Genomic DNA, 23,222 nt, shown 5'->3' with positions numbered 1-23,222 from the left:
GCTCAGGGTCCAGATGCTGTTGTCATTCCTGACTCCTCTCTTTCTGTCCTACCCCTTTGTGCTTGCCATCACCCCATGTGCTTGCCATCAAGGGGTAAGGCTGTTCACCAGGTCCCACATCTTCTGGCAGTGGGCTATGGCTGAAGAGGAGGGACTCTCTCAATGATGGGTTTGGGCTGTCACAGTGGAATGGCCTCCTACAGCCCATTTCACACCTGCTGGGTTCATGCACATGCTGCTTGCCTTTATCCCGCCTCAAGGAGACCACAACCTTGGTCAGACCCTGTGCTGAAGTCCTAAAGCAGAGACAGGAACAGGCGAGGAGAGGGGGAGAGGAGGATGACGGGGAACCCCGTAGGGGTGTGGTCAAGTGGGGCAACAGCATTATGAGGTTGGGGAGGTGGTGGGGGAAAGGTCAGAGGGGAAGATGCAGAGAGATAGAGGGGTTTTGGGGGTTGGGGGGCAGACAGAATGTGAAGATCTAGGGAGTAGGAGTTAAGTAAAACTTGGGCAGAGAGAAAGGAAGATGAAGTTTCTGGTTCATCTCTCCTGGCTGTTGAGCCAGACTGGGGGCTGGGGTGGGCAGTGGCTGCTCAGAGATGGAGGCCCCAGATCCACCCTCAGTCAGGCGTGTTAGCTGACGCAGGGATGACTGGAAGGACTTTGCTTGCTTAGTCCATTATAGTTCTTGGTGTTCTGCTCTCGGTCTGCGGGTTCATGGGTCAAATGGGGCTCAAGAAGCTGAGTGAGTCCCAGGTACCCTATGAAGCTTCAGGAAGATGGAGCAATGGCTGGTCTCTTAGCCAGAGCAGCCGAGTCCCTTGTCCCAGATAGCAGAGGGCTCACCCCTCTGGAAGTCAGCTTGGGGTTGAGCTCCAGCTATAAACTTGACTTGGGATTTGACAGCAGACAGGAATTTCATCAGGGTTGAGGGGCCTCCAAATTGGTATGCAGATGTATGCAAATGCTAAGCAAAGGAGGGTGCCAAGTGGCTGGTGGGTGGGGAGAGAAGCACGTTGTTGTTGGAAGATGTCAAGGAAGGACCTTTGCAGAGCTGGGCCCAGAGGCCCCTGAGAATCCCAGCAGGCTGCGGGGTACATGCAGATAAGATGCAAATGTGCACCTGGCCCTGGGGACCTCTGCCTACCCAACCATGAGAAAGAGAAGGCCATCCAGATGCTCACTACTCAAGGCAAAGCTGGTTCCCCAAGGGCCGAAACTGAGTGGAAGAAAGCAGGGTGATGCTGGGCTCCTTGATAACCATGGGCTGGCACCCCCTTGAAGGGCTCAGGCATATTTTCGGGGAAGTCCAGGGTCCTGGCCCTGGCCCTGGCCCTGCACCTGCACCTAGAGTTGCTCTTCTGCCTTGAGGTGGACATGAGGAGGGAGCCTCGCCCGGGATTGGGAGTGTTGGTGGAGTCCGGACTGGAGGGGCCTCATCTGCCTCAGGTAAGGATGGGGCACTTTATCTGGCCAGCCTCCTGGGCCCCAGATTGAACCTTTCTTCTGCCTCCACCCTCAGGCTGGGCCCCTGAAGCCCTTGCCTCGGAAGCCACTTGACAGGCTGCCCGGAGCCAGTGTCTGCAGGGCCCACCGAACATCCTGCGCTGCTCTTCTGCACATTCCAACCCCAGTGGGGGCAGTCCGCTCTTTCCTCTGCAGCCTGAGAGAGGGTTCTGGGAAGCAATGACTGCCACCTCTCCCTGAGCACTTGTGCCTGGCTCTGAGCTAAGCGCTGCACCCACACCATCTCTTCCAGTCCTCCCTGCAGCCCCACGAGGCAGATGCTCTTAGCACCCCACATTTTACAGAGGAGGGTGCTGAAGCTAAGAGAGGCGGGCAGCTTTCCCGAGGTCACAGAGCCTGTGGGCAGCAGAGCTGGGGGTTGAAGGCAGGTCTTCCTGACTGTACAGTTATGACACTGACCCACTGTCCTGGACTCCCAGTCTGAGACCCTTGTTGCTGTATGAGGTGCTCCAAGTTGGGCAGACCCAGTGGGTTTGGAGGGATTAAGGTCACCTTGAGGAATGTCCTGGGTAGACAACCCCTTCCTATTGCCTGCCCCAAGAAGTTGGGACATTAAGTGGCATGTGGCCAGGCTGGTCTGTGCCTAGAGACAGTGCTTAGTGCTCTGACCTCCAGACTCCTTGACTGGCAGAGGCTTGGGGGGTGAACATGGTGAGCATGGGGGACAGGGTCTCCACCGAGAGGTCTGCCTGTGAGCGTCCTGGTGTCAGTGGCCCAGCCCTTTCCTGGGGGAGTCCTGGAGCTTAACTGGGGCCCCACGAATAGCGCAGGACACAACTGGCCAAAGTCCATTCTGAGCACTTAGCACACGCCAGCTCTTTTCGCTGATCGTCTTATTTAACTCTTCATGTATGTGTGACAATCTCAGCTCATGTGCAAAAATCTGGGTAAGCTAGGGAGTCCATGTAGTAAGAGTTCTAGGAAGGATAGTGGGACTAATGGGGATGTCCAGAGTGGGCTCCCAGTGGGCATGGAATAGCTCTGACAATGAAAGGCTTCCAGCATTTCCTTTGCCTTGCAAGTAGCCCTTGCTTGTACTTGAACTCACTGTGAGTGTCCAGTGTGCAGAGGTGGGAGATCTTCGAAGACTGTCCCTTTTGTGGAGTTCATACCCAAGGCATATGGATGGGCTTCAGGGGTCCTTGAGCCTCTCAAAAATACTCAAAATGTTGTGCACATATGTGAGAGTCTGGGTAGGATCCACAGCGCCATCATATGATCAAAGTCCAAGACTTGGCAATGGTTTGGAATCTCTGACATATATGGGGAAATGAGGCCAGAGAGAGGTTTCATTTCCCCAAACTCTGCTAGCATGTTGGAGGCAAAACCTGAGTCTCAGATTTGCTTCAATAATGACATTCCAGAATGATTTTCTCTGATCCCACTCCCCTCTATGTGTAGTCTGCCTGGCCTCTAAGTACCCTTAGACATCCCACAGGCTCTTAGATTTTGCCTGGTCTGGGTAGTACTCAGCACAATGGGTTCCCTACCTCAGTTCTGCCTCCTGCATCCCCATTTCTACCAAGTGGGCCTGTATTCCCCCATCTGCTCCCAAACCCATGCAGTCACCTGATGCTACTAGGTCAATGTAGGTGCCTATCTTCCCCATCCCCCACCCTAACCCGAACCAATGAGTTGTCCGTTTCTGGCTCCTGGCTTCTCTCAAGGCAGAATGATTTTAATCCCAGTTGCCCAGTGATGTTGGTCTAGCTGGCCTGAACCTTATCCCTAGGCCTGTGGGCTCATCTCTACCCCATCACCTAGGGGTATGCAGGGTAGACATGAGGGGCTGCCCAGCTCCCTTCATGTGTGTTTGTATGTGTGTGCATGTTTGTGCCCAAAAATGCATGCACCATATGCTTGCTCACAGACATGCACACAGGCCTCAGTACCCATGCATTCTCCCCTCGATCTTATTGAGTGTGTCAGGCCCTGGAACCCTCTTTGCTGGGTGCCCTCCTCCAGACTTTTCCTTGGGCTTCCCATAGTCCCTGGCTTGGATCTCTACATGGAATTCACCACACAAGGTATTCCTGTGACAGTCCAGTGTCATTCCAAGCAGAATGCCAGCCTTGCCTCTTTCTAGCTTTGTGACCCTAAGCATATTCCTCAACATCTCTTAGCCTCTGCCCATAACAGTGATGATGAAAATCTCCAGGTTGCTCATTCATCAGATATTTAAAAGAGTGCCTGCTGTTTGCCAGGCTTGGTCCTAGGTTCTGGGGAGGTAATGAATGTGACCCAGCCCCCACCCTCCTGAACGTACATCCTACTGAGGGAGATGGCAGGAAATAAGGAAGAAAATAGAAAAAGGAGTTTCAGTTCTGCTAAGTGATGCTTGGCAGATTGGATGCTCAGTGGAGGAGTGTGAGAGTACAGGGTGCTGAGAGAGGGCCTCTCTGAGGAGGCAGGATTGGAGTTGAGCCCTAAGTGACAGGAGAGGCAGTCATTTAGAGATCTAGGGAAAGAGCATTCTAGGCCAAGGGTACAGCTGGTGCAAAGGCCCTGAGGTGGGAATGAGCTCAGGGAGCAGAAAGAAGGCCAGTGTGGCTGATGGGGTGGGGGATGGGGAGAGGGCAGTGAACCAGCTTAGACAAGGCTTTTTTAGGCCATGCTAAGGAGGATGAATTCTAATCGAAGAGCAGTGGGAGACATTGGAGGGTTATGAGTGAGAGAAGGATTTAATGTGATTTGTGTTTTCACAGTTCATTCAGGCTGCCATGGAGAGTGTGAGGAGGGGGACAAGGCTGTCTTAGGCACAGCTGAGACCCAGAAAGTGGCTGGTTTGACATTTAGCCCTGACCCTGCCAGTGTTCCATTATTATCTTGGGTCCACCTTAGTTGGAGCTGAAAAAGATGCCACTGATCCCAAGGTCATCTCAAGGGCAATGAGTAGTAGGAGCCCCTGCTTGGAGCAGGGCCTGGTTTATGCTGAGAGAGAATGCAGGGGATCTAGCCACTGCCAGCCTGTCATTTGTAGGCTTCTGCTTGGGATCAGTGCTTTGTGGCCCAGATGTATTTCCTCCCTTGGTCTTGCCAGCAGGGTTGGAGGGGGCAGGGTCACTGCTTTGGGTAGAGTCTCCTGCTTGAATATTTGAGCCCTTGATCTTGTGGGAGGATCTGACAGAGGGCCTGGGAAACTGGGGGCTCCTCCTGCACCTCCAGCCGATCCAGGTACAGATGGAAGCTATCCCTGAGTTGTAGCGCCAGCTCCTCAACTGTGTAATCTTGGGCTCAGCCTTTCCTGGTTCTGTGCCTCAGTCTCTCCATTTGTCAAATGTAGTGGTGGGAAGAGTGGACCATAGCTACCTTTCCCCTTGATCCCTGTAGGAGTTTGTTCTTCCTTGGATTTCTGCTTTCTTTGCATTCATGATCTCAAACTCTCCCACCAGCCCTGGGGATGGAGGAGAGCAGAGGTGATGCTCACATTCTGAAGATGGGTTCATAAAGGCCAGAGGGGACAGTGAGGCATATCAGGACACATGATGTTTCAGAGCAAAGGCTTGGGGTATTGTTTCACACCTCTGACCTGAAGCCCCCCTTTATGCACCCCTCTCTTGGGCTCAGAAAGAGAGGGGGTGTCCTGGCTCAGCTATTTCTGGGCTCAGCTGGCCCTCAGCCCAGGCAGGGACTCTGGGCCCCCCGCCCAGAGGAGCTCAATGCTGCCCCTTGTCTGCCCACCCCCTGAAACTGAGGACACGGCCCAGTGCCCGGTGTTGGCAGAACCTCTATCCCACTCCCAGCTGCAGGAGGACAAGGCAGGGCAGGTAGGGTTGGAGCCAGCCTGAGGCAGATGCTGAAGGTTGGGGGGTGAAGTAGGGGCCTCCCAAGATGTCCTTGGTTTGTTTATAACCTTGGCTTTGGGGTTGGTGTAGCATGAGCATAAAGGGAAACTGTTTATGCTTTCAAATCCCAGCCTTCACTGGGACCTCAGACAGAGCCCTGACCAAAGGGGAGGTACTTGGTCCTGCTGGGCTCAGCCTCCATGTGTGGGTGTGGGAGCTTGAGGCGCCCTGGTAGAATTGGGTTGGAGCCTTGTGCCCCACATCCAATGGGCATCCAGGCCCCTGGACCAGAAAGCAGGCCAGAGGACTAGAACTCAGGCAGCAAGCCAGAAGTCCCCACTCTCCCTCCTCTTTCCTTTAGAAATGCTCCCCTCACCCAGAAGTCTCAGCTGAGGAGATGACCTCCTGTTCTCCCCGCTCCCAGCACACAACCAGAGGGAGCAGACTGAAATAGCAGCTGCAGTAGCAGGGATTTAGGGCAGACCAGACGGAACCCTTACTTAGTGCCGAGCCCCTTGGGGTCCCTGGCGTCCTAGGATCAGGGCCCAGATAGTCTACCGCCCGGATCTTCATTTTTTTTTTTTAATCTGTAGATGTTTTTTGTTACTCTTTTGTTTGTTTATTTATTTGTTTTTAAGTAAAATCTTACACTCCTGTCATCTTCAGAACTCTAGGAGAAATGCTCAGAGTGGTGGGTGGAGGCCCCAGATCCCTTTCTACCCTGTTCTCTTTTCTCCATGTGTGAAAATTGAGGGTTCAATGAATCTTAAGTGGTCCTGTGGTGGCAGATACCCCCTCCAGGGCCTGGAAACCCCCAGAGAAGAAGACTGACCTTCCTCTCCAGGCTCATCTTCTCTACGTGGGAAGTTCCTCTTGGAGTCTAACTCATGCTTTTTTTTTAAAAGGAATAAAAGATTGCCATATTGATCCCTGTAGGTTCTGGTTTAGGAGTTTTTTTGGGGGAAGGCCTTATTATCTATTTTAACAAGTCCCTTGGGCGACACTTCAGACCAGGCAAGTAGAAGAAGAATGGGTCCACTTAAATTCTTACTGCAGTACTTGCAACTTGCTCTGCTGCAGCCCAGAAGGCTGACCAGTCTCTCTCTCCCAGACTCCCCTGAAACCTCAGGACCCTTTCTCCAGAAGAGCCTGGGGGTATTGGGGGAAACTGAGGCCTGAAGAAGGAAGGAAGGAAGTTGTTTGGAGGGAATGGTCTGTATCCCCTGTAACAAAGGTCATGGGGTGGGATGGGGTGATACAGAAATAGCCTAGGGGCTAGGTGGGGCCAGGGGCAGAGACAGGGTTGAGGGGGAGCTAGAACTTGCCCATTGCATCTGTCCTCTTGTCTGAGATTAGCTTGGGCAGCAAGTCTCTGGGAATTGTGGGCTGGTTTTGATCAGCTTTAAAAGGGGATGGAGGGTAGGGATGGAGATAACAGCTGAAATGCATCTCCTCATTTTAAGAGGAGGTATAGACCCAAAGCAGGGCAGAGGGGAATGGGGGGCAGGCCTGGCTGGGGCGGTAAGGAGGCCCAACCTGGACCCACATGGGGTCACTCAGTGAGTTGGGCAGAGCAGGGCCGAGCTCCCCTTCCTGTACTCTCCCCAGAATGTTCCATGGCATCCCTCCTCAAGGCTGGGCGAGCTCTAGGGGCCCCGGTGTGGAGGGGATCCCCAGGTCCCGCTCCTCCTTTCTCCTTGCACAGCCAGGGCTCTGGGCGCTGGGCAGAGAAGACAGGCAGATTGTGTAGGGGAGGGTCCTGGGTGGCGGTTCACCCGCCCAGCACCCTGGACAGCGCCCCATGCTGGGCCTGGGATAGCTGCCCTGGGACCTCAGGTTGGTTTCTCTGGGTTGGCGTCAGGTTCTAATGAAGCTGCACTTCTGTTGACTTCCTTGCCTCCTTTCTTAAATCTCCCTCTGAAGGCAGCCCCAGCTCAGTTCCCTCCATTCACCCACAGATTCACTCTTCTCTGGCTCCTGGAGTCAGGATGAGAACTTGGGAAGAAACAAGGGGACCGGCTGCTGTCAGCCTGGAGTTTTGCTTACCTCATACACAGGCAGGAAAGGGAGGGGGTTTGGAGAAGTCCTGGACCCTTTCCTAGTCCCTCCCAACCTGGATTTTTCTCACAGGGCTTTGGTGGATTCTGGAGGACACAACAGAGACTTGTAAGAGGTAACAGAGAAGGCAGAACTGGGCACACAGGATGAATGCAGGTCGGGGAGAGATGAGCTGGCCTGAGCGGGACTGTTGCCCTAGGGTGCCACAGCCTGAGCCCATATTCCAGCCAGGAGGTCCTGAGAAGATCGTCTCGCCATCCTCCTGTCCCCAGGCAGGCTGCCCAGTGCTGGTCCTGCTGGGTTTTAGACCCCTCGGCACCTGTCCTGTCTGACTCACCTCTTCATCTCTTTATTCCCCTCCAGGTCTAGGGGAGTTCCAGGAGCAGTCAGCACGGGGAGGAAGAGTGGTGGCCATGGATGAGGATAAGCTTCTGTCTGTACTACCTGGGGAAAGTGGTGCTGCCTGGAACCCCAGCTTGGAGCCTGAGGAAGAAGTCGGGGTCCAGAATGGAATGGCATACAGTCAGGACCAGAACAGTAGCTACAACAGCCCAGCACATGAGATGAGGGGCGCTCTGGTGGACACTGAAGAGCCCATACAGGGCCCGGACATGGCTCTCCCTGGTCTCAGCCTTGGTCTTTCCTTCACCAATGGCCTAGTTCTGGGGCCAGACTCAAATATTCTGGAAGATTCTACAGAGTCCAGGCCCTGGAGTGCTGGTGGGCTGGCAGAGGGGGACAATGTTTCCAAGAGTCTCTGTCTGGACACTGAGGACAGTCAGCTGGGGTAAGTGGGGTCTTGGGTTGGGGGCTCACTACATTTGGTTGTTCCAGTGCTGTGTGGCCTGGGTCTAACCACTTAGCCTCTCAGGTGCTTGTTTTTCTCCTCCATACGATGGGAATTTCATGTCCCTGTTTTGCCCAGCTTCTGAGTGTTTCGGAAGGTTAGAGCCCATTAGATTTCAAAAGCCAGCAGGCCTGTTGTGCCTTCCACCCCCAAAGCCTCCCAAACCATCATGGGCTGTATCCATGTGGGGTTGGAGGACCACACACCACCCTCCATCCCAGGCTGGGCAGTAGAGTTAAGTTCCAAAATGCTTTGATGTGGAAGGTCATCTGGTCCATCCCTCTGTTTCCTGGAGATGAAGATCTCCCAATTCTGTAAGTGACCTCAAAAAAGTAGACTTTGTGGGTTAATCCCTGCCATCTGCCCCTCACTTGAGTGCCCTCTGGAGGTTCTACTAGGAATCTCACTTCAGTCCTACTTACTGCAGTTACAGTCCCATTTCTATTATCCTCAGTAGGAGGTGGAGAAACCTTCATGTCTTGGAGGTGCTATTAGGATGGGGGTGGGTGGGAGGGGTGGGGATGGGACAGGGAATGTCTAGAAGACCTCAGGGTGGGCTGAGAAAAGCAAAGTCTTAGTGTGGTACAGAAGTCTTAGTGTGCACAGTTCTGGGCCCTGGCCTGGACAAGCAAGTATGCGTAGGTGGCATGCACGTGTCTGTTTGGCCTGTGCATTGTTGTGGGTATAAGAATGTGTGAACACATGGATATGCATGGGTCTGTGTGGTTTTGTGTGTGTGTTTGGGGGGGGAGGTTGTGTGTGCGTGGCCTGTGCATCTGTGGGTGCACACTTGGGTTGGTATGTCCAGGTCTAGGGCTGAGTGTGGCTAGCTCTGTGGGTAGGAATGGAAGTACGTGAGGCTGGGTGCCTGCGTGTACCAGGTAACCTGTGGCCGGGAGTGTTTCCATCCAGAAAGGTCCTAGGACAGCCACCTGGCTCGCAGTGGGGTGCATGCAAGGGTCTGGGGCTTCTTGGAGCATACTGTTTGTGTTTACGTGGTGTATTTGTTGGGGATGGCTGAAGGTAGGGGCAGATGGAAGTTTGGAGATTAGGCTAATGGTCTTCAAGCCTCTGTCAGGACCACCTCTCAGGTCTGCTCTGGTGCATGAGAGGGTGGGAGATAGTGGGATGGGGGAGACCATTCAGGCTCTGACAGTGAGATGAGAACTCCGCCAAGGGCAGAGATCTGTATTATTCAGATATCTCTGGAACCCAGCACAGGCGTAGCAGAGGTCCCTTTGCTGGGCAGGTGTCTGGCATCTGCTCTGGTAACCAGGCAGTTACCCTTATGTTCCTTCCGTTCCTCCTGGAGGTCACCAGAGACAACTCCACCCCAGCTTACTGCCAGGTGTACTGCTACTTCTTAGGTTCCTGTCCCCCTTTCCACTTGCTTCTCCGGCAAGAGAACGCCTAATGAGGCTGAGGTCTCAGTCTGCCGGAACTGGACAGGGGGCAGCAGGCTGGGACTCCAGTTCCTCTCTCAGGTCAGTATGCTTTTGCGGGGAACACAGTAGGACCACATCTCAGACCTGGGGTCCAAGGAGGTGTCTGAGGGGAGGGGGTACTTCTCAGTCCTCCAAATAGAGCTAGGACTCTCTGAGGCTGCAGGGGCTGGGAGGAGAAGCAGTGTGTGGCCGATCCTCAGGGGGAATGAGGGGTGTGCCACTTTGCAAAGGCAGACCTTGATGTATCTGAAATGGGCTGGACTCAGCCTGCTTCTTCCTTTGGGTCTCTTCTCCTCGCTGTCTCTATGTTCTGTCTCTCTCTCTGCCTCTTCCTCTCTGTTTCTCTTTTTCTCAGTCTATTTCTTGTCTCTCTTATTTTTCTTCCTCTCTCTCTCTTTTTCTTCTTGTGTCTCTTTTGTTCCATCTTTCTTGATCTTGCTGTTTTTCAGTGTTTCCTCTTCCTTACCTGACTTCCCTATGTATCTCCCCTGTGGGTAAGAATCTTCCCGAGATGCCTCAGTTTACCTCCGTGTGCTGCTCTATTCTAGGTGCTGGGGATACTTCAGGAACAGAACATACAAAAATTCCTACTATGATGGAGCTTAAGGTCTGGGGGTGATAGATAATAAATCATGAAAGTAATAATTATATAGTACGTAGGAAGGGGGATAAGTGCTTTGGAAAAAAATCAAGTAGGAAAAAAGGGCTGAGGTGTTTGGAGGTGGGTCCCAATTATAAAGAGGGTACTCAGGGCGGACCTCATGGAGAAAGGGATGAGGAAGGAGGGCTTCAACGTGAGGGAAGAGCCCTGTGGCAGAGGAATTGCCAGCCCAAAGGCCTCTTGCAGGGACAGGACAAGGCCCTGCGGTGGCTTCGGTGCACTGGGAGGCCAGCGGGCTGACAAACACCTGTAGGTTCACCCCAAACGCCGTTCAGCAGTGTTTACTGAGCACGGACTGTGTGCTGGCTGTTCCCTGGCCTTGTGAGGGGTGGGACTGGGGAACAGATGGGAAATGCTGACAGGGGCTCGCAGCCAGGGAGGAGATACCCTGAGGATGGAGGATGAGGAGAGGGGCCGGTGAGGTGGGTGATGTGCGGAAGTGACATTAAGGCCAAGCCTGAGAGTTACAGTGTGGTCGGCTAAGCAGAGAGCCTCTCAGGCTGTGGGGACCGCAAAGTTTTGACCCAGCATGACCCTAGTTGTGATGGGGGATACCCACGCAGCTCTGGGAAGCCTGGAGGCAGCAGCCCCTGGGCCACAGTGGAGGAAGAGGCCTCCCATTCATTCATTTAGACAAATAAATGATGCCTACTCTGGGCCAGGCACAGGGTGGGCACTGGGGAGGACCACGCCCATCCTTTTTCATTGCTGTACCTTAGTACGCAGCCCAGCATCTGGCGTCTCGTGCCCAGGAAGTCTGGGCTGAAAGAATAAACAGGACCCGCCTGCCCGCACCTGCCTGCGCCTGCCCCTGTGGAGCTCCCAGACATGGATGGGTGCCATCCTAGCCCGTGGAAAGGGAGGCCCCCTGGCAGCATGGTGACTGGTCCTTGCATCCCACAGGCCGGGTGGCCCGGGAGAACCGGATGTACGGGATGGCTTCAGTGCCACGTTTGAGAAGATTGTGGAGTCAGATCTGCTTCGGGGAACCCAGTACAGCAGCCTCGACTCCCTGGACGTGTTGAGCCTCACGGATGAGAGTGACAGCTGCGTTAGCTTCGAGGCCCCCCTAACACCCCTCATCCAGCAGCGGGCCCGTGATAGCCCCGAGCCGGGGGCCGGCTTGGGCACCAGGGACATGGGGCCTGAGGGGGACGTGGGAGCAGCTGGTGGTGATGGGGAGCTGGGCAGCCCCCTGCGATGCTCCATCTCCAGCAGCCGATCAGAGAACGTCCTGAGCCGCCTGTCTCGCACAGCCGTGCCCAATGGCTTCCACGAAGACGGACCCCGGGGTCCAGGTGGGGATGAGGAGGAGGAGGAGGAGGAGGAGGACACAGACAAGTTGCTGAACTCAGCCAGGTGAGGCAGAGCCTAGGCTGGGAACCGGGAGACCGTTAGGCCGATGGGGAAACTGAGACCCAGAGCAGGCACCGCAGGTGAGGGTGAGCCAGTGTCCAGAGTGAACAAGTCCTCTCTACGGTCGTGGCATCCCAGACCTCCCACCCTGGTCCTCAGGTTCCCTGCTGCCCTCTTATGCCCTTCTATCCCTGGTGGGGCCAGAGAGCCGTGCTGTGTGGATCATGTAGCTTCTAGTGATTTCACTGCGAGGCTCTTCTAAAAGTCTGACTAGATTCCCTCCTGATACAGTGGAGTTCTGCCCCTGCTTTGGTACCTGGGTGGTTTTCAGAGGCCTGGGGAGACCTCCCAGACTCTTCCTGGGGCTCTGACCCTGGTCCCCTTCTTTCTGTCCCCACCTTCCTTGTGCAGTGACCCCAGCCTAAAGGATGGATTTTCAGACTCAGACTCAGAACTGAGCAGCTCGGAGGGGCTGGAGCCGGGCAGTACAGACCCACTGGCCAACGGGTGCCAGGGCGTCAGTGAGGCTGCTCGCCGGCTGGCTCGCCGCCTCTACCACCTCGAGGGCTTTCAGCGCTGTGACGTTGCCCGGCAGCTAGGCAAGAAGTGAGTTGTTTGCATACCCCCCACCCCGGGCAAACCCAGTGTCTTCCTCATCCTGAAGTATGTGTGGGTGACTACTGTCAAGGGTGTCTGGTGCTTGGGGGGGTTCCCAATAGTCCCCAAGAGCTCCTTCTCCTGCTACTGTCCTCATTCCTGGCCTTGCCCTAAATCTGTTTCCTTTCTGGGCTGCCTGGGAGGTGGTGGTGGGGCGGTCCCTTGGGGCTGGGGAGTGGTTATGGGACTGTGGTGATGGTAGTGAGGACAGAGCAGGGGGGCGGGGCTGGGGAGAGGAGAACCTGGGCCTGGGCGGGGACTGCTGGGGACCCAGGAACTGGGAAGAGGTTCCTGGCTCTCATTAAGCCCCACTCTCAGTCTGTTGGGACTGGCTAAGGGGCCTGAAGCCTCCAAAGCACAACCCTGGCCCTGGGACTGGGGAAAGGGAACTAGCCACGTAGGAGTGCTGGGGGCGGTGTGGGGATGGGGAGACAGGCAGGGACTGAGGGAATCAGCAGACACACACCCAGAAACATAGTGTTTCTGACTATCAGCGTGGCCACCTGCCTTTGCCCTTCCTCCAGGGGGCCTCTCGTCCCCACATTTAGGCTCTGAGATGGGGAGGCAGTCACAGCTCTCAAGTCAAAGGGGCAGTCCAGCCCCTAGGCCCCAAGTCAAAACTGACTGAAAAAGCTGAGGGGAGCTCTGCTTGGGATCATTTCCCCAATCCCTACTCCCTCCTCCCCAACCCCCAGTGCCCCCCTGCTCCCCCTTTCTCTCCCTGCTTCCTCCTTTACCCTTCTTAGCCTCCCCATTGCTCCTGCCTCCCAGCCCCAGCCCAGACATTACATCATGACTTTGAAGCCTCACCTCTCCTGCTGGACTGTGACCCCCACCTTCAACTTAATGACATTCTCCTGGAGCCTAGGTTATGTTTGATCTGCAGCCTCCCGGTCCTTCAGCCCCTCCTCTATAAGAGTCTCCATCAGCACCTAACCCGCTTAAGTCCCTCCCATCTGAAAACAAAAATTCTTCTACAACCACACTTCCTCCCCAGCTTCTTGGCAGTCAGAAGTCTCAAGTTTTCTGCCCTGGGTGGCCTCAGTGCACGCCCCCTCTCCACATTCAACCCCTGGGGCAGGCTTCCCCTCCCACCATCTGCTTTCAGCCGACCTTCCAGGTCAGGGCCAAGTTAGCAGCCTTTGTCTTTGAGTTCAGGGGCTGCTACCTGGCCTCAGTTTATCCCTCTGCAACATTGCAGACATACCCCACTCCTTTCTTTTTCCTTCAGTACAATTTCTGTTTTGCAAATTTCAACCATACACAAAAACAGAGAAAATATATGAAATCTCCACATACCCATTACTCAGCTTCAAAGTTAACAACATCCCCCTTCCCCACCCCCGACCCATTTTTTGCTGGGATATTTTAAGGCATGTTTTAGACGCTCTGTCATTTGATCCATAAATACTTCCGTATGTGTCTCTAACTGATGAGGATTTTTAAATATAATCATCATTCCATTATAATTTTTAACAAAACTAACCAACATTCCATAGAATCTCTAACATTTAGCCTTAGTTTAATATTCTGTCTCAGAAATGCTTCTTCATATGAGGATGCAAACAAGGTCCACGCTTTACCTTTGGCCACCGTGTCTCTTGAGTCTCTCTTTTTTTCCTCTTAAGTCTCTTAATAGGCTGCCAGGCTGCCTCCTTTTTCTAAGCCCAGGTATCTGTAGCCGTTTGTCAGGAAGAATTTTCCATGATTTGAACTTGGTGTCCCCATGGAGTTAATGTCACGCTTTCTCTATTTCCCCAGTCCCAAGTCTCCTGTAAATGGGGGAGAGCTTGGGGCTTGGATAGGTTCAGGTGGAAATTTGTTCTCTTTTCTGACAAGAATTCATCTCTCCAATATTCTTGAAACTCTCCCTCGGCCTCCAGGACACTGCACCCCTGGCTCTCTCTGGCTGTGTTTCTCTGTTTCCTTCAGGGGCGCCCTCTCTCTCCTCAGTTGGCCTCCACCCTTAAGAGGGGCTTCCTCTGATCTCCGTCCTAGGTCTGCACCCTTCTCTCGCTTGGGGTCATCCCCTTTCTCCAACCATTAACCAGCTGCCATCTCTCACATGGGGACATCCAGCCCCACCTGATGTCCAGCTCTGGACACCTCCCCACGGCCCACCTCCTGGGGTCATGTGCTGCACCGTTCCATCGCCTGTGGATTCTGCTTCGGAAATCTTGCTCCTCCCCAAACTCGCTGTCTCTCTAGGAAGCAGCCCCTGTAGCCCCTAGTGTTTTCCACTCAGCAGACAGTGTTCCACACACAGATCTGACCCACTCACTCAACCCCTCCCTTCTTCACCCCCTTCCTGAATACTACCCACCCTTCCCTTGGTTGTTGTGCCCCACACCCTACCTCATCTCTTGCTGCCACTGCTCCTGCTCTCTGGCTTTGGCCACAGGGCCCTGCTGATAGCTACTTGGACATGTGCAGTTTCCTTTACTGGGGACACTTGGCGTCATCCGTCCCCCTACTCCCTTCACCTCACTGGCTCTTACTTTCTTAGAGGTCTGCTGTCTTCACAGAGACCTCATCTCCTTTAGGAAGCCTTCCTGACCCCCTCCAACCCAAGGATGGACTGTCATAGCCCAGCTGGTTGGCAGGGGGAGGCAGCCTAGGGAAGGGCAGGTTGGGTGGGTGGCTCTGGGTCCCCCAAGGCTCACTGCCCATGTGCCTCCTGTTGGTGGCTGTGCCCTGCTTCTAACGGATACCCCGTGCTCTCCTGACAGCAATGAGTTCAGCAGGCTGGTGGCTGGGGAGTATCTCAGCTTCTTCGACTTCTCAGGCCTGACCCTGGACCGAGCACTCAGGTCAGTGGGGCTGGGATGGGGGGGTATCCACGTGGGATACAGGCCACACATCTGGATTCTCATGCAAGCTCTGTCATAAACTTGCTGTGCAACCTTGGGTGAGTCTCTGGACCCTCCCAGGAAGGCTGTGGAGAAGGCGCCATGAGCACAACAGTCCCTGGTAGTGGTGGAGGGCTGAGCGCAGGAGGTGGGAATGCCATCTTGAGGTTTCTGGAGCTGAAGGGCAAAGGACTTGCCAGTATTTGAGCACTTCCTGTTTGCCAGATGGGATGGGTCTTTCCACACCCTTCGGACTTCATCCTGACCACACCCCGCAGCGTAGGTGTTAGGACTGCTGTTTACAAGTGAGGAACCAATCATTAGGTAAGGGTGATTCCTCCTCTGTCCATGAGGGAGGAGATGGCAAAAATGGGGTTTGATCTCAGGTCCTCTGGTGTTTGGATGCAGACAGTAGCCTTCAGAAGGGTCAGGTGCAGGCTCCAGGGGGTGGAGGGTAGGGCAGCCCAGTGTCTAGCCAGTCAACAGGCAGGGCCCACAGGGAGACAGCAGGCCACAGCCCTTGGGGCGTAGGGGGATTCGCAATCTCTGTGCTAAGTGGGGGGTGGTCCCCGGATGGTAGACCTCACTGTGTCCCACATGTCTCCCACACTTAAAAAAATGTATTTTCCATTCCTTTTTCTCTGCTTCACTTGGGATATTTTCTGTTGACCTGCTTTTAGTTCACTTACCCTTTTTTCTGTGTCTAATATGCTGTTAAATCCATTTATTGAATTTTTACTTTTTATTAGTATATTTTTCAGTTCTAGCATATTCTTCCTTTCTTTTTTTTTTTTTAAGATTTTATTTATTTATCTGACAGAGAGAGACACAGTGAGAGAGGGAACACAAGCAGGGGGAGTGGGAGAGGCAGAAGCAGGCTTCCAGCTGAGCAGGGAGCCCGATGTGGGACTCTGATCCCAGGACCCTGAGATCATGAGCTGAAGGCAGATGCTTAATGACTGAGCCACCTAGGAGCCCCTAAAATTTTCATTTTGTTAAATTATAAAAAATAGATTCTAATTCTTGGGGGGGGGATTTCTCATCTTTTCATTCATTTACTCCATCTTTCCCTCTCTTTTTGAACATACTAATCCTAGTTATTTCAAAGTCCTTATTTCAAAGCCTGCTCATCCCAATATCTGTATCATTGGAATCATCTCATCTGTTTCTTTTTAGAGAGGTTCTAGATAATTGTATTTTCCTCCAGCAAAAGTTTACCTTGTCCTTTGCTAGGCAGTTGGGGGGGGCAGGGGTGTACTCTTAATCTGACCATGGCTGAGCTGAGGAAAGGCTGCACCAAAGTTTGGTAAACTCAGGGATCTCCCATCACAGGGTGGAGGCCCCCATGGCTTTCCACTAGAAGCCTAGTGTGTTCACTGGGGCCTCTCCCTTTGGTGGGTCCTGAATCCTAATTGTGTCTCCTCAGTATGGGTAGAGTGTCAAAACAAAACAAAACAAACTCAGTCCTTCTACTTCTTAGAGGCTTTATGCTTAGCTTCTTAGCATCCTGCCCCTCACATCTTCAGAATTTGGCAGACTTCTCAAAGGGAATACTGGCCGTATATTCACAATCCTTTAGGTCTCCAGGTTTGTGTCTTCAGCTCCCTGAAACAAGGTCTTCTGCCTCTTGCCTTTGCACATAATCAGCAATGCCCCCAAGGAAAAATTATCTGTAGATGAACTCCTCACCTCCACTCTTTCCTCTCTGGAAGTTTGGCCCTGTGGCTTCCTGAGAGCTTAAGACAGATGTATTCTGTCTGGTTTATCTCAGGTTCTCAGGGGAGGTATTGTGCTGCTCAAGTTGCTCTGTCCTGAGCTGAGTCTGAAGGTTACTGGGATGAGGAAGAGTGGCGGGAGAAGATGTTTGGTGGGTCAGGTCACGATCAGAGGCCTGGGTGTTGTGCTAGAGAGCCTTGTATGCCAGCCCAGTAGATTGAGGTTCAACTGCAAAGGCACTGGGGAGCCACAGAAGTTGCTGGATATAAAGCATTATTTTGGTGGTAGTGCTGGCAGCCTTTGGTCTGGAGGCATGCAGGCTTCTGAAGAGGGTCTGGTGGGAGAGGATAAGTCTGAGGTGGGCAGTGGGGCTAAAGGAAAGATTGGTGTGAGGGTCCTCCAGAAGATTGAGTAGAGGGATGGGTGAGGCCAAAGTGCAGGGGAGAGGGTAGGCAATGGTGAGGATGAGCCTGGGCCACCTGAGAGTTTGGTGGTGTCTGTGTTGGACTGGGGCTTGGGGAGGACCCCTGGTGAAGGAGTGTTTGGCCTGGGGAGTGGGAGGGATGGATGGCTTGTAGATAGGACAGGTCAAGGCTGGGATGGGGGATGGGTTTTAAAAAGTCCTAGCGCAGTGTGGTTAGAGGAAGAGGGCAGAGCTGGGTGCCAGAAGGGAGGAAGAGAACAGGGAACAGGAGAGACTGGAGGTGGGAGGAAGGGGAGACTAGATGACAGACAGCGTGTTTTGTATGGCAGTTGACTGCCTGGGATTGAAGAAGACCATGGCCTATAGTGTTGGATGCCTTGAGAGTCCTCAGAGGGTGTGGCCAAGATGTGCTCACAGGTCTCAGGGGGCCTCAGGAGCAGCATGAGAGAGCATAAAGCAAAGCGGTCTTTCCAGAAACGAAATGAACCATAGCGAAATTAGGAATGAACTAGTCTCAGGAACACTGCACAAATAAAGGCTCGAATTTGCTCAGTTTGCAGTTTTTCTTCCTAAGAAGAGGGGTGCCTAGGTCCAAGAAGAGGAGTGCCTAGGCCCCATCTCCCAGCCCCTGTGGTTTTGGGATCAACTCCCAGGGCCCCTGAAAGCCAGTGGCTTTTGAAGTGGGCCAGGGGAGGTGGGTAGAGGTGCCCAGTAGAGGAGGGAATGTCCTTTCAGATAGCTTCAGCCTCCCCAGAGGCATGGAGCTGGAAAGGTGCCTGTCCTGGCCGGGGTGTGAATATGGTGTGGAAGGCGGATGGGGGTGAGGTTGGAGGGACAGGAGGGTGGTGGGAACATGTTCTGTGAAGGTCAGAACACTAGGATCTTGGCTATTATCCTGAGCACCCGGGGGAGACAGTGACATGTTTTAAGCAGGGATGAATCTCAATTGCATGTGTGTTTAGAAATGATGCTCCGTGTCTGCAGGGGGAACGTATCAGAGAGGCACAAGGGTGCCCCAGTCTGGAGGCCACAGTGAGTGTGCTGGGTGTATGATGAGGGCAGAGGAGGAGGAGGGTTTGAGATCTAGGATGAAGAACAAGTCACTGGCAGTTCAGACTTGGTGTGGGGGAAGGGTGAAGGAGGCCAAGGTGGGGCTTGGTGTTCAGCTGGTGGCACATCTGATGAGGAACAGGAATGACTGAGGAGGAGCTGGGGGTGGGATGGGGGGCGTGGGGGGGTGGTAGGGCGCAGGTGTGGCCCATGCAGGCCTCGCCAGAGAGGAGGGAGAGAGAAGTGGGTGTTTATCCTGAAGCAGGCCCACGGCAGCACTGAAGGGCCTTTGTTCCTCACACTCTGTACCCTGTCTGGTTCCTGGAAGGCACTGAGGGCTGAAATTCTAAAGCCCCCTAGCCTCCACACTCCGGAAGCTGTCCTGGGGAAGGTGCCTGTGCACTGGAGCCCTGGCCCCCTCCGACGGGTTTATGTGGCGCGTGCGTGCGTGTGCGCGTGCGTGCGGTGTTTGCGCGTGCGTGGTGGTGGTGGCAGCGAGTTCTTCCGCGGGTGAGGATCCATACTGACTGAGAGACTCTAGAGGTCTCCAGCATCCTTAAATTGCCCTCCAGAACCTTCCTGAAGGCCTTCCCGCTGATGGGGGAGACGCAGGAGCGTGAGCGGGTCCTGACGCACTTCTCCCGCCGTTACCGCCAGTGCAACCCGGAGGACAGAACCTCGGAAGGTACGGCCGCCTGCCCTACCTGCTGCTCCGCGGGGCCCCGGCTTCCCCCCAACCCCGCCAACAGCCGCTTCTGTCCTGCTCGCTAAACACGGAACACAGGAACTATGGCACCTGGAATGAGATCTGCTTGCTGGACAAGACACCTTCCGAATGTCTTGCCTATGGTCATTCTTCGTGCCTGGGAGTCCGCTGTCCTAGATTCGGGCTGTGGTGTTCTGTTCTCCCTGGTCCCCCATAGCAGTGCTGATTGTTGGTACGGTGGGAGTCCTGGGGTGGAGTCCTGGGGCGGGGCCCTCTTAGTCCACTAAGCGGCAGGACTTTCCCTGTGGATGGACCTGAGCCCCAGGACCTGGGGGACGAGGCCAGTTATTGGAGGAGACACAGGCCATGGTAGGGACATAGTCCAGGACCCAGCGCCGCTCCTGGGTCTGAGTGTCAAGATGAGTTCGGTCACAGGAGGCAGGAGTCTGGCCTAGAACAGGCCCAGGGTGATCTGGGGCCCTCTGAGGGGAGGGGTTGGCCCTGACCTGGGGCAGGCAGGTGACTCTGGTGCTGTGGTGGGGGTGGGGCAGGGAGCATCCCATGGGTCCTGGGCCCTGAGGTGTGTTTGGCTGGTAGCTGGCCTCTTCCTGTCTCCAAGGCCACCAGGTTGACTCTGTCAGGAGACAATTGGGTGGCTGGGTTTGGTGAAGAACTGGGTCCTCACACTGAGGGTGCGACCATCTCTGATTTAGATGGGATCCATACACTCACCTGTGCTCTGATGCTGCTCAACACGGACCTGCACGGACATGTGAGTCGGGGAGGCAGGAAAGGGGTGTGTCTTCTCACTGACCCTCCCCACCATGTCCTGGGGCTCCTCCTTTCTCCAGCCCCCTTCCTAACAGCTGCTTGCTGGCCATGGTTCTTGAAGCAGACCTGGGAGTTGGGCAACTTGGCTTCTAGACGTGGCCCTGTCTCTATCTCTCTGAGATCTGCCTGTCCCTGAGCAGGACAATGAGAAGAGCTGAGGCACAGGGGAATTAGGGTTTGCAGGATAAGATGTGCCCCCTAGCTGTGTTGATTCCACGCATTGCTAAAAGATCTCAGGCTCATCCTACCCTTGTCCTGCAAGTCTGAATTTGACCCCGCTGCATTGTCTGGCCCCAGGCAGCCCCCACCCCTCAAATGGTAGGTTGCCCTCAAAGGGCATTCTTGTCACCCCCACCCACCACCAGGCAGTGACTGACAGGTGAGTGCCCCAGGCTATGAGGCTATGCTATCTCAGCCCTGGACTTTCTCAGTGTTGCTTGTGGCTCAGTAACTCCTTCTTCTTTCCTCCATCTGCTCCCGGGACCCCCCTCTTTGGGCTCTCTTGCCCTCCTTCAGGTGGTAAGTGTAGCTGGCTATGTGCATGCCTGTGAGCCCAGACCCCCCATCTCAATGTTCTCCTCTGTGTTCCCCATCACTTCATCTGACCCTACCAGTCACTACCCCATCATTGCTCACCTAGCAGAGCTCAGAGTCCCTCTGTTGATTTGGGGATCTGTCATTAACTCCTGGGGACAAGAGGCCATCCAGTATCATTCTGGAGTTAACCAAGAAAGCCCAGGGCAGAGAGTGGAAGAACACCCAATTACAGATCCTCCTCTTGCCTCCACATGGAAGCTCTGTGACGCTGGGCAAGACTCTGGGTCTCTCTGTGCATCAGCTTATGCCCCCGCGAGGTGGGAATAATGATATTCTGACTAGTGTCCTGGGAAGAATGGAGAGAATTAATATGCACAACACCAGCTGTCAGGGTCTGGCACCTAGTGAGGATTTTATTATGAATAATGTCATTACATAAGAATGACAATGGTATTCATTACTTATATTAACATTTGAATGCCGGAGAGCCCCCAAGGCCTAGCCTGCAGATCTGTGGAGGGTCACCAATATGAAGACTGCAGCCTGATGGCAGCCTGAGCAGGCTGGCTCAGGTGAACACACTGGGGCGCCTGGCCTGGGAAGGGTGACAGCCTTGTTGACCTTGGCATAAAGAGCTGTCATGGGCTGGCAGCCTGAGTGTGGAACAGGAGAGAAGACAAGTATATTCCATGCTAATGTCACCAGAGCTAGTGCCCATCAACCAGCTAATGCTCCCCCAGATGGCTCACTCTGTTTACGGAGAGCAAGTGTGTTGCTAGCACACCTTAGGAAGAGCACTAAAGATGCCGCACCCTTGGCCGAGCCTCAGCGCAACCTCAGGACCCTGCCGTGCCAAGTTCTAAAAGGCCTGCTCCATGGTTACGAATGGCAGTAGCCACTGTCCAGTGACCCCTTAGGCTGAGGATACCCCTAAGCTGGGTGGGCCTTCGTTGCCACTGGCCCACCTCAGTGCCGGTGGCTGAAGAGAAACACCAGCCCCTTCCCCGCGCTTTCGTGGGTGGGATAGGGTGGTGGTATCTGCAGGCAGTAGACCTTGAGGATCCCGGTGTTCTCTCTTGAGGCCCTATTGCAAAAGGATCAGGGGAAAGGGTTCTGGGCCAGAGTCCCCTGTACTTCCTCACATGATAGCTGTATGGCCTGGGGCAAGTTACTTACCTCACTAAATCTCTGATTTGCCGTGTATGCTTCCTGTGGCTTTAGGAGATGGCACTTAGCCCAGGGCCTGGCTGCAGTTCCGTGAGCTCTCCACGGGAGCGGCTTCCCCTGCTTCAAGTTGTCCCCCTTGCGCTCTGTGGTGGATGTGGGCATCTCGAGAAGGTGGGGCCTGCGAGGGCCCCAGAAACAGCTCCGGTTAGAGAGGAAATAAAGCAGCTGGCAGAGGGGCTCGGTGCATGTTCTTCAGATGCACAATTTTTGTGGATGTTTCATGTGGGCTTGTAAAGGAAGTCCATTCTGCAGCTGGTACTTGTCATGTTCTGTATGTGTAGATAAGGTCAAGCCTTTTAATTGTGTCATGCAAGTCTTGTACATCCTTAGTTATTTTTTTTTATTGTGGTAAAGTACACATAACATACCATTTTAGCCATTTTGAAGTATGCAATTCAGTGGAATTAAGTACATTCACATGGTGTGCCATCATCACCACTCTGTACTTCCAGAATTTTTTCATCACCCCAAAAGCAACCCTGTGCCCATTAGCAGTCACACCCCATTCTCTCCTCCCTCCCGCCCCTGGCAACCCAGATTTGCTTTCTTTTTCTTTGGATTTGCCTATTCTGTGTATTTCATGTGAATTCAGTCATACAATATGTGGCCTTTGGTGCCTGGTTTCTTTGACTTGCACTTGTTTTCAAGGTTCGTCCACTTTCTAGCATGTGTCAATACTTCATTCTTTTTAGGACCAGATAACCTTCCACTGCATGATATACCACAGTTTATCTGTTTACCTGCCGATGGATATTTGGGTTGTTCCGCCTTCTGGGTATTGTGAATCATGCTGCTGTGAACATTTGTGTACAATTGTTGTTGTTGTTTGAACACTTGTTTTCAATTCCTAGGAATAGACTAGCTCCCTCACATGAGAATTCTGTGCTTAACTTTTTGAGGAACTGTGAAAATGTTTTCCATAGCGCCTGAGCCATTTTAAGTTCCTGCTGCCAGTATGTGAGGGTTTTAGTTTCTCCACTGCCTTTCTTGGGTGCATCTGGTGGCTCAGTCGTTGGGTGTCTGCCTTAAGTCAGGGTCATGGGTCCTGGGATCGAACCCCGCATCGGGCTCCCTGCTTCTCCCTCTCTCACTCCCCCTGCTTGTGTTCACTCTCTCGCTGTCTCTCTCTGTCAAATAAATAAAATCTTTAAAACAAACAAACAAACAGAAAACCCCATTCCTTTTCATTTTTAGGGATCAGCATCCTAGTGGGTATGAGGCGGTGTCTCATTGTGGTTTCCATCTGCATTCCCCTGATGACTAGTGACGCTGGAGCATCTTTTCATGTTTTTGTTGGACATCTTTACAACTTCTTTGGAGAAATGTCTACTTGAGTAACTTGCCCATTTTTTTTTTTTGGATTAAAAAAAATTTATTTAACAGTTATAGTAAAAAAAAATTTAATTTGTGGTGAAATACGCATAGCATAAAAGTTACCATCTTATGTAGTTAAGTTCCATAGTGTTAAGTATATCACATTGCTATGCAACTAACCTCCAGAACTTTTTTATCTCCCCAAACTGAAACTCTCTACATAATAAACAAC

The 23,222-nt window shown here is 53.4% G+C and overlaps 1 protein-coding gene across 2 annotated transcripts in view; it reads left to right on the top strand.

Annotated features, from left to right (window-relative positions):
• Positions 1-23,222, top strand: part of PSD2 (pleckstrin and Sec7 domain containing 2) — a 50,172-nt gene that overhangs the window by 5,499 nt on the left and 21,451 nt on the right. The window contains exons 2-7 of one of the 2 annotated variants that reach the window (XM_046000154.1): positions 7,734-8,157; positions 11,227-11,682; positions 12,091-12,285; positions 15,066-15,146; positions 18,948-19,060; positions 19,795-19,853. In XM_046000154.1, coding sequence (XP_045856110.1) covers positions 7,784-8,157; positions 11,227-11,682; positions 12,091-12,285; positions 15,066-15,146; positions 18,948-19,060; positions 19,795-19,853 — 1,278 coding nt within the window. In that variant the 5' untranslated portion in view covers positions 7,734-7,783. Of the gene's footprint in view, positions 1-7,733; positions 8,158-11,226; positions 11,683-12,090; positions 12,286-15,065; positions 15,147-18,947; positions 19,061-19,794; positions 19,856-23,222 lie in introns of both variants that reach the window. The other variant, XM_046000155.1, reaches the window with a different exon arrangement.

This window comes from Meles meles, chromosome 3 (genome assembly GCF_922984935.1).
Source record: "Meles meles chromosome 3, mMelMel3.1 paternal haplotype, whole genome shotgun sequence".
In the NCBI taxonomy this organism is placed as follows: domain Eukaryota; kingdom Metazoa; phylum Chordata; class Mammalia; order Carnivora; family Mustelidae; genus Meles; species Meles meles.
This window is presented reverse-complemented; position numbering and strand designations above follow the sequence as displayed.